The 15,491-nt window shown below is 33.7% G+C and overlaps 7 protein-coding genes across 7 annotated transcripts; 4 read left to right on the top strand and 3 right to left on the bottom strand.

The window, feature by feature from the left end:
* Positions 1-160: 160 nt before the first annotated feature.
* On the top strand, positions 161-3,136 carry BX664DRAFT_303452 (alpha-L-fucosidase-domain-containing protein). The gene is made up of 6 exons (XM_051542483.1): positions 161-1,283; positions 1,383-1,717; positions 1,802-1,906; positions 2,011-2,200; positions 2,254-2,415; positions 2,520-3,136. Exons 1-6 carry the CDS (start codon positions 205-207, stop codon positions 3,067-3,069), a joined length of 2,421 nt encoding a protein of 806 aa, XP_051396222.1. The 5' UTR covers positions 161-204; the 3' UTR covers positions 3,070-3,136.
* Positions 3,137-3,255: 119 nt separating this feature from the next.
* BX664DRAFT_342517 (uncharacterized protein) lies at positions 3,256-4,469 on the bottom strand. The gene is made up of 3 exons (XM_051547159.1): positions 3,988-4,469; positions 3,882-3,915; positions 3,256-3,823 (listed from the first exon to the last, which is right to left on the bottom strand). The coding sequence occupies exons 1-3, from the start codon at positions 4,427-4,429 to the stop codon at positions 3,418-3,420; spliced, it is 882 nt and encodes a 293-aa protein (XP_051396221.1). The 5' UTR covers positions 4,430-4,469; the 3' UTR covers positions 3,256-3,417.
* Positions 4,470-4,624: 155 nt separating this feature from the next.
* On the top strand, positions 4,625-6,555 carry BX664DRAFT_303449 (kinase-like domain-containing protein). The gene is made up of 7 exons (XM_051542482.1): positions 4,625-5,079; positions 5,155-5,236; positions 5,302-5,392; positions 5,443-5,603; positions 5,674-5,882; positions 5,952-6,272; positions 6,329-6,555. The coding sequence occupies exons 1-7, from the start codon at positions 4,856-4,858 to the stop codon at positions 6,441-6,443; spliced, it is 1,203 nt and encodes a 400-aa protein (XP_051396220.1). The 5' UTR covers positions 4,625-4,855; the 3' UTR covers positions 6,444-6,555.
* A 30-nt stretch (positions 6,556-6,585) lies between these two features.
* Positions 6,586-8,385, top strand: BX664DRAFT_37429 (uncharacterized protein). Its single transcript, XM_051548694.1, has 4 exons — positions 6,586-6,874; positions 6,956-7,182; positions 7,271-7,611; positions 7,725-8,385. Exons 1-4 carry the CDS (start codon positions 6,676-6,678, stop codon positions 8,041-8,043), a joined length of 1,086 nt encoding a protein of 361 aa, XP_051396219.1. The 5' UTR covers positions 6,586-6,675; the 3' UTR covers positions 8,044-8,385.
* On the top strand, positions 8,203-10,884 carry BX664DRAFT_342508 (uncharacterized protein). The gene is made up of 8 exons (XM_051547158.1): positions 8,203-8,528; positions 8,586-8,764; positions 8,831-8,856; positions 8,959-9,065; positions 9,142-9,558; positions 9,630-9,834; positions 9,912-10,116; positions 10,185-10,884. The coding sequence occupies exons 1-8, from the start codon at positions 8,304-8,306 to the stop codon at positions 10,825-10,827; spliced, it is 2,007 nt and encodes a 668-aa protein (XP_051396218.1). The 5' UTR covers positions 8,203-8,303; the 3' UTR covers positions 10,828-10,884.
* Positions 10,885-10,892: 8 nt separating this feature from the next.
* Positions 10,893-12,137, bottom strand: BX664DRAFT_380902 (xylose reductase). The gene is made up of 4 exons (XM_051548930.1): positions 11,901-12,137; positions 11,735-11,845; positions 11,440-11,670; positions 10,893-11,371 (listed from the first exon to the last, which is right to left on the bottom strand). Exons 1-4 carry the CDS (start codon positions 12,127-12,129, stop codon positions 10,977-10,979), a joined length of 966 nt encoding a protein of 321 aa, XP_051396217.1. The 5' UTR covers positions 12,130-12,137; the 3' UTR covers positions 10,893-10,976.
* A 901-nt stretch (positions 12,138-13,038) lies between these two features.
* On the bottom strand, positions 13,039-15,196 carry BX664DRAFT_286771 (major facilitator superfamily domain-containing protein). The gene is made up of 8 exons (XM_051541719.1): positions 15,051-15,196; positions 14,740-14,919; positions 14,434-14,686; positions 14,353-14,376; positions 14,102-14,289; positions 13,616-14,030; positions 13,439-13,516; positions 13,039-13,378 (listed from the first exon to the last, which is right to left on the bottom strand). Exons 1-8 carry the CDS (start codon positions 15,165-15,167, stop codon positions 13,173-13,175), a joined length of 1,461 nt encoding a protein of 486 aa, XP_051396216.1. The 5' UTR covers positions 15,168-15,196; the 3' UTR covers positions 13,039-13,172.
* Between the last annotated feature and the right edge of the window lie 295 nt (positions 15,197-15,491).

Here is a 15,491-nt window from a genome sequence, read left to right as displayed (position 1 = left end):
ATGTAGCCAACACTTTTCTTTGAACCACATTCTTCAACTTTAACTAGTTTATACAAGGACGGAGTTAAAGCATTGTAAACAAGGAGGATATTCCATGCTAGGCTTAAACTCAAAATCCAAAAAACTAATAAAAGGGGTGGGAAGTCGGGGATTCTTTTTTCTTCCTTTTCTTTCATTTTCTTTCTTTTTTTTTTTTCTGTTTGTATGTCTTCTACAACTTATACTACACTCGATATCCCTACACGAAGAAAACCTTTCAACTATTCTTATTATCTCTATGGCAGTATTATATTCATCCTTATTATCATCAACATCATTATATATTATTATTTACTTTTTCATCCTTCACCAGACCCTTCACCAATATTTATTGATTTGACCAAAGTCGTCAATAATCGAGGATTTGGCATTCATGACGGCAATTTTGATGGACTGGATCAATATTTCACCTGTTCGATATTGACACAACAGCAACCGTCTATGTATATTGGCAATATTCCTTTCCAGCCTATTCATTCCAGCAACAAATTCAATGATGCTACTGCACGTGGCCAGGTGATCACGTTACCCAAACGTACACTGGGTGCTTTATATTTACTAGCTTCCGCAAGCCATGGTCCAGTCACAACTTCTCATCTTGCTGTGACCTATCAAGATGGTTCCATCTCCTCCACTATATTGGATATCCCTGATTGGCAAGTAGCTCAGCCTGAACATATTCATCGTCTTGATCGTACATCATGTCAAATTAACACACAAGTGAACGGGTCTCTTTATTTGGTGCCTCTGTATGTTGATCCTGCCAAGACTGTTTCTCATTTGACTCTACCATATACTTACCCTGTTGGCTCATTTGCCCAAACTCTACATATTTTCGCCATCACTGCTTTCCCTGCCTCTACTTCTCATGCCGTACATATCATTTCCGCCACACCAACATTACAATGGATACAACAAGAATCATCACAATGGATTAAAGTACGGATTCACAACATTAGTCCTTATTGTCTTGACAATGTCATAGTCGAGATCAATAGCAACAATCATGGGAAACAAGAGAATGATATTCAGACAATTCGACATGGTCATTTACAGCGATTTGCTTCGGGACAAATAGCAGTTGTCAAGGTGGCTGTTCGTCTTGGATCATCATCATCATTATCATCTGAATCGACTTTAATATCAGTTACTTCAAAATCAAGAATGGGTATTCAAACCACTGTGGCACAAGAAGTTTTGACATTAGATCTAGGAGGCATTAGTAATTTTACTGAAGATGAAAGGTAAAACATAAAAAAAAAAAAAAAGTGAATGTTTGTTTCTCTCTCTTTTTTTTTTTAGACTTGTGTAACCTCTTTTTTTTTTTCCCTTGCATGATTTAGTTCCCTGGGTCATCATCAAGCTCCTGATTGGTTACGTGGAGCCAAGTTTGGTATCTTTATTCATTGGGGTGTATATTCTGTTCCTTCATGGTCTAAAGTGGGTGAATCCTATGCAGAATGGTATTGGTGGCAATTGATGCAACGTGATAGTCCGACTTTTGAATATCATCGACAAACCTATGGTGAACATTTTGAATATGATGATTTTATTGATCAATGGAATACTTCATCTTTTGATGCTTACCAGTGGTTGGATGTTGTTGATAAAGCCAATGCTAAATACTTTGTCTTTACTACCAAACATCATGATGGTATTGCCTTGTTCGATACAAAAGGTAAAAAAAAAAAAAAAAAAAAAAAAAAAAGACAAGGGGTGTATCTAGTTTTTTATTATTTTTATTTTTTATTTTTATTATCAGTGAGCCAACGATCGTCTGTCCATTTGAAACCTCAGCGTGATTTTGTTCGTGAATTGATGGATGTATCTCAAACTTCCTATCCTCACCTTAAACGTGGTCTTTATTGTAAGTTATGATAAAAAAAAAAAAAAAAAAAAAAAGAGTTGCAGAGGCATATTTGTATTCATCCATCTACATGTATATACTAATTGTGAAACCCCTTTTTCAAGTTTCCTTACCAGAGTGGTATCATCCGAAATATCATGATGATTGGCTTGGATGGCAAGGTCCTCCTAGAAACGCATATAATCATTCCATTATCCCTTATACCGCAAGCACTCCCATCAATGATTTTGTCAATGAATTGCAAGTGCCTCAATTCTTGGAGTTGATCAACAATTATGCTCCCGATATTATATGGTAAGAATAAAAAAAAACGACTGAAATATTTTATTAATGATGGGATATTGTAGGTGTGATATTGGTGGCATCAACAATTCAACAGCATGGCAGGCAGAATACTTTAATCAAGCAAAAGCACAAGGTCGACAAGTAGCAATCAATGATCGATGTGGTAATAGTGTGTCTGATTTTACAACGGTTGAATATCAAGATGTCTCCAACATTCCACCAAGGTAAAAAAAAAAAAAAAAAAAAAAAAAAAAAAAAAAAAAATGTGTATTTAGTCAATAAATTCTCATCCTGCTTTTTCATATATATTATTATTATTATTCTCAAGATTTTGGGAAGCAACAAGAGGAGTTGATCCATACTCATTTGGATATAATCACGAAACGTTACCAGAACAATACGCATCGACGACATCTCTGATTCATGAACTGATCCATGTGGTTGCACGTGGTGGAAATTTTTTACTGAACATTGGACCTGATGCTAGTGGACGTATTCCTGAACCGATGCGGGATCGATTATTGGCTATTGGGAAATGGTTGGATCAAGTAGGGCCAAGTATTTTTGAAGCAACCGATGAACCTTATTGGGTAACGCCACAGGATACTGCCACACCGTCTCAAACCATCCTGTTTACTTATCATCGTCTGGGCTCTTCGTTTTATATCTTTTGTCTGGAAAAACCTATCTCTGGTAGAGTCATCATCAAATCTCCCATCCCATTGCATCCTCGTGCGTTTATTCGTTTGATGGGTGATCCGTTGCATGAAAGCTTGGACTGGCGTGTATGGGATAATGGCAGGTTAATCATTGAAGTACCGGATCGTGTGGTGCAATTGGGACAACATGCTTGGGTATTTGAATTACGTTTTCCTTGATTATCTAGCCTAATGTGGTTTTATATATTGTACTGAAATAAACTATTTATCTATTTATTTATCATCCAAAAACTCTAGATGAACTTTGTGCTTTTTTTTTTTTCTATCGAACTGAATTTTGGGTATTCATTTTATCGTTATCACCATATAATTCACCACTGCCATACAATTCACTATCACTACACCCTTTATCATCATATTCATCAACATTGTTTATTGATTGAGTAAATTATTTGTAGGTAGAAATGCTATAAAAATAAAATGCAGAAATATAAAACAGATAGACGCATAAAAAAAAATATGTACAAAATAAGTCGTATGTATATGTGTGCATGTAAGAGGGAGATCCTATGAATCCTTTTTAGAGGGGTCACTATCTGAATCATTTATAATATCTGAAGTGTCATTGTCATTGTTATGTTCTTTGTTGTTGTTGTTGTTGTCATGATCATCGTATTTCCCCCTTGCAACATCCATCATCTTGCTAGCACGGTCCTTGACAATAAAAATTGTATCACTATAATTGAAATCACCAATCCATTTATTGTAAAAGGTAGAATGTTTAGTTTGCCAAGTGTTTATCAATTGTTTGGAAAGTTGATGAGTTTTCTTCAACATCCATTCCGCTATATATAAATAAAAAAGAACATTTAGTTTCCGTATAAAGTAAATATACATACATCCAACGTTACCATTATCCAAGGCAGATTCAGTTTTTTCTCCAATATTGATTTCATGAATGATTCTTGGATACCTTTTTTTAAAAAATTAGAGAGAGATTAGTATAATTTTTTTTTTTTTTTTTACGTTACCTTTGGAACTCTTGTTGTTGTTCATGTTGTTGTACTACATTTAAGGGATATATATATATTATATCAATTTATACAAAACTTGTAAATTTGATTATTTCACTCTTACCATTGATATAGTCTGAAGTCGTAATGTCAGTTCCCTTGACAGTTATAATGGAATAACGCTTCAAAGGATTGGCTACATAACTTGATAGAATATCCTTGAATGCATAACCGGCCTTGGTAAAAGTATCTGTCAAGTAAGTTGCTGATGTTGTTGGTGTTGTATCCAATGTAGATGTTGTATCTGCGTTTGAGGTATCAGTTGTTGATGAATTCAAACTCATGTCGTTAACTTTGCGCTTGAAACAGAGCATGGTACAATTCTTTGTAGGTCCTTGTTCTTGTTCTTGCTCTTGTTGTTGCTTACACCATTGGAAACAAAGTTGATATCCATTATGTTCACTTTTTAAATTATGTATGGTGAATTGGTGCCCGAATAAACTTGGTTTATCATGTTCTTCTTCTATGATATCATGAGAGTCTTCATCTGTAGTGTTTCTGGTCATAGTATAATATGATGTTATGAGAAAGAAAGAAAGAAAAAAAGAAATCGGAAGGTGGAATTTTTTTGGCCAAAAAAGGCATGAATATCAAAGAACCAGTTTGCGTGACTTTTGAATTCCGGTGAAGGTTCCCATTTTCGTTAGACATCGCGAAGCACCTTTTTTTTTCTTGTTACTCTTTCCTTTTTTTTTTTCTTTCTTTTCTGGGATAACATAAATTATACATATACACCTTTTTCATGTATATTTATATATTTATATAAATATATTTAGTCTTTTATTTTATCAACTTATTAATTATTCTTATTATCAATAACCTACTGTTCTTTTGTTAGATCTCTCTCTTGTTTCTCTTTTTCTTCCACTCTTTAATTTCTATTTGTTGTTCTTTATTTTCTTTCTATCTTTAAACTTATTACGTACAAAACAATGAAACGCATCTCTACCGAAGAATGGGGTGACGATAGACACTCAAAACAAACTCGACGAACTACCTATGACGAAGTAAATAGTACATCAGCATCTCCGGCTTATTCCATCCATTCTTCGTCTCCTGCCTATAGATACCCTTCGAAAATCTCTCGAAACTATGCTGGTTGTTCAAAACTATCTGATTATGATATGGAAGATAAACTTGGTGAAGGTACATTTGGGTAAGATACATTTGAAAACTCTGTAAAGCATTCCACAATGGACATCATCCACTCATTCTCATATATATATTATAGTGAAGTACACAAAGCAAGAAATAGGATCAATGGTCAATTAGTTGCTCTTAAACGGATTTTGATGCATAATGAAAAGGAAGGGGTAAGTTTATAAGAAATACTAAATCAAAGAAACCATTTAACATTCTATGTGTTTTTTACATTTAGGTACCTATTACAGCCATCCGAGAAATCAAGATTTTAAAACAATTACGACACAAGAATATTGTTCCTCTTACTGATATCGCTGTGGATAGAGGTAATTATATCAACAAAGAATGAATGGAGTACTCATCTTATTTTGATTAGGGGATGCGGCTCGAAAGGAACGTGGTAGTATATATATGGTGTTTCCCTACATGGATCATGATCTTGCTGGACTATTGGATAATCCTGCTGTACGACTATCAACACCTCAAATCAAAACCTATTTAAAACAATTATTGGAAGGAACTGCTTATCTACATCATGTAAAATAACAACAAATTATCTTTTTTTTGTGTTCTCACCATTTCTACTATTATTGTTATTTGTTATTAGAACAAAATCTTACACCGAGATATGAAGGCAGCCAATTTATTGATCAACAATGAAGGAATCTTACAAATAGCGGATTTCGGTTTGGCACGTGGAGTAGAAGAAGAAAATAGAGAATATACAAGTTGTGTAGTAACTCGCTGGTATAGACCTCCTGAACTATTTTTGGGTGAAAGACGTTATACAACTGCCATTGATATGTGGGGAATAGGGTAATATAACAAAAAAAAAAAAAAAAAAGAAATACAATGTTACTTAGTTATTATCAATAAATTTGTTAGATGTGTTTTTGGTGAATTATTACGAGGGAAACCGATATTACAGGGTTTAGATGATCTAGACCAATTGAAACGTATATTTTTACTTTGTGGATCACCTACTCAAGAAAATATGCCTGGATGGAACAAATTACAAGATGCTGGAAATGTCAAATTTGAACCTTCATCAAGACGAGTAGTGGAAGAATTTAAAAAATTCGATATACAAGCTGCTGATTTAATGGACAAATTCTTAACTTTGGATCCATTACGAAGGATTACTGCTTTAGATGCTTTGGATCATGATTATTTTTATACAAAACCTTTACCTGCTGAACCTGGAGAGTAAGTATTCATTCTATTAGATATATTGTGGCCTCACAACTTTTTATTTTCAATAGTCTACCCAAGTATGAAGCCTCTCATGAATTGGACAGACGTAGAGCGAAGCAAGCTGCTGAACATCATAATAATGTCAAATACAAGAAAACTAATCGACAACATCATCATAGGTAGTTTACATAGTACAAATTGTAGTTTTGGATTTTTTTTTTTTTTGTGTGGCATGTGAAAAATGGTATTTTTCCCTTTTTCAATAAATAAAATGAATCTTCATATCCCGCTGACCATCGTTTTTTTCAATAAAATCTTTGTAACCTTTTTTTTTTCCCCTTTCTTCCTTTTTTTTTAAAAAGTCCTTAATGTTTGTTTTTTGTTGAAAAGACATAATATATTATATCCTTGTATCATGTTTAGTTTATCGTCATCACAACAACACAACGAAGAGCCCAATGCTTTTGACCTTACTTGGCGAAACTATCTTCCCTCCACCTCACAATTTTGCCTTTGCCTTCCAAGTTTAGGACGACAACGCCAAGGAATTCTTCTCGATGAAAACGACAATCATTTAATTGATTCACCATCCTATTACAACGACTTTTATCAAGGTAATGCTGTTCATGGATATCTCAACAATCCTCGGGACAGGGAATTTGACGATTTATTATCTATTAACGACCAACAACCAGGGAAAAATAACAAATGGAAGAAACGCTCGAAACGAAGAAAATATCCAAAACAACGTTTATTACCAAAACCAAATTATGAGCAACAAGACGAATTCACTGATTCTGCCTATGATTATCATGACTACGATTATCATCAACAGGAACCTACTGTATATCAAATTCACTCGGATGAGGATGATCATCAACATCAAGACGCTGTATACCTTGAAGATGATGAAATCGCAAAGGTATATCAATAATAAAGACATAATCAACTATCATGACCTGATTTTTTTTTTATTTTATTTTACCTTTTTTTTTTTTTTTATTCATTAGATGGTCAATCATTATGATCAACAACAACCACAGAATAATCAAGAATTTTATGCTCCTCGAACTATACCATTTTTGATCAACGATGACAATGATGATGAAACAACAACAACAAATGAAATGCCAAAAGAACAACCACCACCTTCTTCACCGACGACGGCCGCCTTGGCAGCACAAGCGATTTTAAGTGAAACTTTGGAAGATTTGACTGAAAAATTGGTCTATATTCGAAATAATATGATGGATATTGGAGCATCTTCAACACCAGAAAACCATGATAATCAAGATGACACAGCCACTTTACACACTCTAAAAACAATAACCAAGAAAGATTCATCTGAAAGGTAAACAAGAAAAAAAAAAAAAAAGAACTCGTTATTATCTCACTTTTATGGTAACACGCCATTTGTTGGTTTTGTCCAACTATATATATATTTTTTTTCTTTCGATATTTTAGATTATCTATATCATCTGACATGGATTCTATTGCATCTGAAGCCTTACTTGAATATGAAAATACAACTCAAACGTATGATACATCCACCACATCCAACTATCACAACAGACGATTCTCATCCAATGTTACTTCTGATTTGGTAATGCCTGTCCAATCTTCAACATCAAGTTCAACTTATGCCAAAGATACTCATCCTTTTTCATATTTCACTGAACAAATGGATGAGGAAGACAAGAACAATGATACACAAGAAGACAATACGTCAATATCCGGTATACAAGGTGCTGTCTTAAATTTTGGCAAGAAATGGTTTGGTTGATCCAGTCTCATATTAATATTATTCATAGAAATATATCTTATTACTTGATTTTTTATTTTATTTTATTTTTTTATATCATTTTCAAGTTATTCCCCACGATTATTTTTCCCTTGTCGGAACTCTCTTATTTTTGTAATTTTATACGCATGAAACATTAGCCTACATGGGCGGTGAAACCTTTCAAGCGGACGAAATAAACTACCTTTTTTTTTTTTTTTATCTCTCTCTTATTTCCAACATTGCAAACAATTTCGACATTGATGGAACTTGTGAAAAACTTGTATTTGCAACCAGTAGGTAGAGCAACTACTTTAGTGAATGAAGACGAACACATTTACCGAGCACAACCCGCCATTAATGGTCTTGTCTCGCAACCCATTGTTCCAGAACTTCCAAAAAACCAATTGACCCTCAAACATTTTTGGTTAAAGACTGTTGAAAAAAATGCTGACAAGTGTATTTTTGGTTATCGACCTTTGATCAAGGTATAAAGAAAAATGTTTTTATTATTTGTTTATCAACATTTTGTTTTTTTTGTATAGATACATACCCATGAAAAACAAGAGGAGAATAGGACAAAGAAATGGTCAACATATGAATTGGATGATTATAAATGGTGGACATATAAACATGCAAAACAATACTCTCTTAGTGTGGCTACTGTGTTAAAAAAGCATGGTATCAAGTCTGGTGATTGTGTCTTTTTCTTTGCCAAAACAAGGTAAAAAAAATCCACATGGATGATCTACAGGCGTTATTCATTTTTTTTTTTTTATGTATGTGTTAGTGCTGAATGGATGATCACTTCTATGGGTAAGTAGATAAAGAAAACAAGGATCGGAATATGTCTTTGCATAATCATATCTGTATGTCAATTTCTTATTCGGATCCTTCCTTTTTTTTTTTTTTTTTTAGCGTGTTTCCAATTAGGCATAACCATTAGTACTGGATATGATAGCATGCCAGCTGATGCCATCGCAAGTATCATTGATCAAACAGAACCAAAAGCCATTTTCACTGAAGTAAGATACTAAAAAAGAAAAACAAAAAGGAAAACAAAAAGAAAATTCAATTCACTCTCTCTCTCTCTCTTTTTAGACAATGTTGATGGAAGTGGTTAACAAAGCATATGGATTATTGACCAATAAGAAACAACCATCCTTAGTACTTTATATTGGTAGAGATGATGATGCACCTGAAGCTTTGGCGAAATTCAAGCAAGATAAACCGGATGATGTGACTATGCAACACATTCAAGATATTTGCCATAGCAACAACGATCAACAAGATGAAGAATCACCCAAACCATCCGATTTGGCTCTGATCATGTTTACCAGTGGATCGACAGGTACACCCAAAGGAGTCGAGTTGACACATGAAAATATCTTGGCAGCTATTGGTGGTGGACAACATTTGATTATGGAATGGTTATTAAAAGACAAACATACATATATTGGGTATTTACCTTTGGCTCATGTATTGGAATTCCTAGTTGAATTAGTGATGATTTCATTGGTAAAAAAAAAAAAAAAAAATTGTATAGCATTCAATTGAAGATCATCTTTTTTTTTTTTTTTATAATGTAGGCTATTCCTATTGGGTATGGAGGTGTACGAACATTGATGGATGATAATGTATGTGGACCAAATGGACAAGGTAAAGGAATAGGGGATCTTCGATGTTTACAACCCACCATCTTGGCAGGTGTACCGGCAATATGGGAAAAGATCAAAGCTGGTATTGAAAAGGAATTGGACAAACAACATTTTTTAATTCGATCGGCTTTTTATGGTAAAGAAAAAATAATAATAATAATAATAATATCTATTCAATAAGATATGAGGAATTAAAAAAAAAAAATTCTATAGGTGCGGTGGAAGCAAAATGGCGACTCCTTTGTTACTTTGGAAAAGAAAATTCAATCACAAGGATCTTTGACAAGACGATTTTTGCTCCCATTAACAAGGTGACAGGTGGCAAACTTATCTATGGACTCAGTGGTGGTGCACCTATTTCTTATGAAACGCATAAATTCATTGCATCGACACTTTGCTTTATGGTTCAAGGTTATGGGTAAAGTTTCATCGTTATATATTTACAACCTGATTCACCTTTTTTTTTTTTTTTTTTTTTAATAAAAGGTTGACAGAGTGTTGTGGACTTGCCTCCTTAACGTATCCAGCTCTTGGGCCAATGATGGACTCGATTGGTCCACCTTCACCTTCGATTGAATTCAAGTTGGTGGATGTACCGGATACGGATTACAAAGCGGAAAATGGTATTGGAGAACTTTGGCTACGAGGACCATCATTGATGCGAGGCTATTATAAACGACCTGATTTGACCAAGCAAGCTATCACTTCGGAGGGATGGTTCCGTACAGGGGATGTGGCGACGTTGAACAAAGAAGATGGCACCATCCGGATCACCGACCGTGCTAAGAATCTGGTCAAGTTGAGTCATGGGGAATACATTGCATTGGAAAGCTTGGAATCCAAATACAGGGATTGTCGTGCCATCAAGAACATTTGTCTCATAGCCCATAGTCACAAGAGCTATATCATCGCTGTCGTTGAACCTGAACAAGATCAAGATGCTACGGTTTTACTCAAACAGTTACAAGACACCGCTCGCTCTGCTGGTATGAACAAGGCCGAGACGGTTCAAAAGGTCATTCCTTCTCATGTTGATTGGATCCATCATTTTATGACCACCAGTGGCAAGATCAAGAGACTTGATATCGAAAAGGAATATAAAGATCAAATTGACAAGTTGTATATTTAATTTTTAGTCATTAGTATTTATTTTTTTTTTTTAATAAACTTGTAATTATTCTCGATTTTATGGATCATAATAATAAAAAAAAAAGTAGTTTATTGATACAAAAAGAAAGCAAATACATAAAAAAACTATACAACTATTCAAAAATAATACTAGTCAAAAAGAGGCAAGTCGAAACCGTAGGTGACAGTATCATTGAATCGAGCACCCATTTCCAATTGGTTGATAGCATCCACATCTTGTTGTTCCAAAGTCCAATCAAAGATATCCAAGTTTGACTTTAATCGATCAACGTTCATACTCTTGGGAATGACAGCCACATTACGTTGAACGGACCATCGAAGTAGGACTTGACCAGCAGATTTTCCATATTTGGATGCGACTTGTTGCACCACTTCATGAGTCAACAAAGGTTTGGCAGTCTTACCTTCTTCATTCAAGGACACATAAGAGGCAGGACCAAAGGAGGAATAAGCAGTGACAGCAATACCTTGTTTTTGAACCCATTCCACAAGTCGTTTTTGTTGTAAATAAGGATGAAGTTCAACTACCAAAAAAAAAAAAAAAAAAAAAAAAGATGAGCCTATGCATCATTCATGATGATGATTGTTTTACCTTGAAGAGTGGCAGGTTTGTAACGACAATAAGTAAACAAATCCAAAAGAGCCATGACATTAAAATTGGAAACACCAATATTACGAGCCACCTTGTCATCTACCAACTTTTCCATTTCAGCCCAAGTTTCATGAATAGGGGATCGTTCATAAGCAATATCCTTGGCACCTTCTTCAATCCATCCACCAGGATATTTGACAGCAGGATCAACATACTTGATAGGAACAGGGACTAATCCAAAAAAAAAAAAAAAGTTAATACTTGTCATACGCGTTTCCCCCCTTCAATAACTTACAATGAATAAGATATAAATCAATATAATCCAAACCCATATCCTTAAGAGATCGATCAAAGGCGGGTCGTACGTGACTCTTGTGGTGATAAGTATTCCATAACTTGGTAACAACTGAAATAAAATAAAATAAAATAAACAAAAATGAATCATATTGTTCATAACTTACTGAATAAATCTTCACGCTTGACAATGCCTTCCTTGATAGCCTTATTGATACCACGACCCACTTCTACTTCGTTTTCATAAACAGCAGCACCATCAATCAAACGATAACCAGTCTTGATAGCATTATAAATAGTTTCTTCACAATCCTTATTGTCTACCTTCCAACAACCATAACCAACCAAAGGCATCTTGTCGCCAGTACGGTTCAATTCAATGTAAGTCTTGCTCATGTTTAAATAATATCTGTCAAGAAAAAGAAAAAAAAAAAGAAAAGAAAAAGGTTTGTCTACCTTGTTTTTATATAGTTTTTTTCTAGTGTCCCTGAGTTTCAATTAAATTCTACGAATATTGTTCTTGAAAGATCCCTTAGCGGATAATTTTTATCGTTGCACTAACTTTCATAAAATATCCTGGCCAATCGAGATTGACAGCTTTACTTTTTTTTTTAAAAAAAAAAAAAATGGATCTCCAGTTTTTTTATGATGATTATTCAGAATTACGATTTTGTTCAAACGGGAAACCCTTCACTAATTACTTTGTTTGGTAACTAATATCCTTTTTTGGCATCGTTTTGAAAGAAATCTGTACGTTCCGCTTTTCTTTCCGTGCTTACGAAATCTGGGAAGAGATTGAATATGTTTTAGCTGCGACAGTTTCATTTTTTCCATTTACCTTTGATAAAAATTCATCAGATTTTTTTTTTATATATGCAATTCATTCAAAAAGGATCATCGTCGTACCAAATTCGAACATCATGATTTTTTTTCATTTGATATATCTAGAGAGTAAAATTAAAAAAAAAAAGAATTATTTTCATCCCAATCATCATCCAATGTTCTCCAAAAAAATGGATCTAATATCATTTTATCGCTTACCTCCATTATTTGGAAAAATTGCCTGACCATCCCCTGACGATTTGTTTTTACAGCCAACATTTGGCTGAGGAGTTTCAAATTTTGGCTGTAAAATCCAAAAAAAAAAAAAAAAATCCACATTGATCCTAAATCCATCAATAACAAAAAAAATGTGTACCTATGCGTAGAAGTCATGATGATATTACCATGTGTTCCTAAAAAGAGAATTTCCAGTAAGATGAGTGCAATGTGATAATGACTGACAGAGGTAAATACGTTCATAGATGATGATAAAAGTTCTTTATTATGGAATATAATTACAAAAAAAAAAAAATCATTGATGTATCAAATATATATATATAATAACAGAATGTATGATAGTCTAATGAGGTAATGCAAGATAATCTAACAAAAGTACCTTATTTTGTCACAGGCCATACAGGATTGGTTCGCCATTTGTAACCGAAGACCATCAACAATGGTAAACAGATGGCAGACACGGCCAAGAAAATAAGAGCGAGTAAAGTATATGTCCATCCATTTCCAAGTGATGCTTGAATGGTGGAGGATAATAAGGAGAAGACCATACCAAGAAGACAACGAGTGAAATTACCAACAGATGTCACTATTATTATTATAATACATTAGTATAAGAATCTACAAATATTATTATCATAATACATACTTGCAGCAGCTTGGGGTACATAACCTTCAACAAGATAGTTGGTTGTCGTACTAATCAACCCAAAGAGACCAAATCCGACTACATATATATATATATATATATATATATATATATATAAAGACTTGAGTATGTTTATAGATCTCTCTTTTTTTTTTTTTTTTTTTTTTTTGCACTTACGAAGACCCATGCCAATCAAAGGAGCAATCCAAACCATTTTTGCTTCCAAGAACCAACCATAGAATAATGCTCCAATAACAAGACAGATGACGGGAATAGGAGCAGGGACAAGTCGTAATTCAGATAACATACCATGATGATATTCTATACCTTTTTGTTCCAGCTGGACACGTTTCCTTGCAATGAGTCGAAAATGTATACGATCCAAAATCAAAGCACTTGTGAGAGCACCAAGAAGATTTCCTGTACCTCCAGCAAGAAAGGAAAGACCAACAGAACCAGAGGAAAAATGATACTGAGCACTAAAAGTGGGTTCTAGAATGGTTACCAGGCAATAAAATACGCCAAATGCAACAGCCATAGGAAAACAACCCAATACAACATCAATACGTAAAAGAAGTAGGAGACTACTGAACTATAAAATAAAATAAAAAAAAAAAAGGTCAGTCTGATCCATCTTGTATTTTTTTTTTTTTTTTAGCTTACAGGATTGAATTTAAAGTTGATCCACCAATTTACAAACTTTGATTTAGATTCATCATGAATAGGTTGATAGTTGGGTCTATACAAACTTTCATTAAGGAAAACCACATTTAAAATAGAGATGACTCCTCCAATAATAGTTTTGATATAAAAAATCCATTGCCAACCAAGATATAAATTGATATAACCACCTATCAAAAAAAAAAAAAAGTTGAATAAAAAAAAAAGTATATCATCCTATGAATAAAACATACCTACTATAGGCCCAACAACAGGACCTTTTTTGTGAAAAAAAAATATCAGTCAAAGTTATAAATGATCATATAAAAACTTACCAAATACAGTGCCAAGTAAAAAGATCGACATCATTTTCCCTCTAGATTGAAAATTATACATATCAGCCACACTTCCACCACCAATAGCTTGAGCAGCTGAAGCAGCAACAGCTTGTAATAAACGGAAAGCGAAAAACATACCCAAGTTCCTTGATACACCACAAAGTACAGAAAATACCGTATACAGGACCATGGAGAGAATATAAGTTGGTTTTCTACCTATTCTTTCAGATAATGGTGCCCAAAATAATGGCTATTTATAATAATAAATTAGAATGAATATTAAAAAAAAAAAAAAAAACTTACAGCAACACCAGAAATTAATATATAAAGAGCAATCGTGGCGTTCATGGCCGTGATGCTTGTATGAAAGTATTGTTGTACTGATAAAATGGCTGGCACATAGATGGAACTGCTGAAGAAAGATATAAATGAATTGCAAAACACTACAATAAAATTCAAAAGTTTTTTCTTGGATGACCAATTCTAAAAAAAAAAAAAAAAAAAAAAAAAGGAGAAAAGGGGGTTAAAAGGCTGGGTTTAAAGGAAGATCATCAAAACCATCTATCATCTATATATATATATATACATATATATGTAATGTATGGTTTATTTACCTGTGGGTTGGCTAAATCAATATCCTTTTCATCTGCAGGGTCCTCCTTTTCATTCTGTAGAGTTTGATGATTTAACACAGTGCTTTGCACAGATGATTCTTCGTCCGTTATCGACATTTTTACCTTTATGATGGATTGACTAGATCAAAAAAAAAAAAAAAAATATACAAATAAATGAAGAAAAAAAAAAAGAAAAAGTTAAATCAAGATGGAAAATCCAAAATCAGTTTTTATAACCATTAGATCATGGTCGGTAATGGATAAATGTTTAACATAGAACAACAGATCAAGGTGTAACGAAGTTAGTAACAAAAGGTAGCCAATCAGAACCCGTCTCGGTCAAAATTTATCCAGCTACTAAAACTTGATGGGCTGTGTATTTGAAACCCATCATTACTAACATAGTAAAATATTGGTTATCAAAAAAACTTAAAACAGGAG

Source organism: Halteromyces radiatus, assembly GCF_025201355.1.
Source record: "Halteromyces radiatus strain CBS 162.75 chromosome Unknown BX664scaffold_10, whole genome shotgun sequence".
Lineage (NCBI taxonomy): Eukaryota > Fungi > Mucoromycota > Mucoromycetes > Mucorales > Cunninghamellaceae > Halteromyces > Halteromyces radiatus.
Note: the sequence above shows the minus strand (reverse complement) of the source record. Positions and strands in the feature narration are given on the sequence as shown.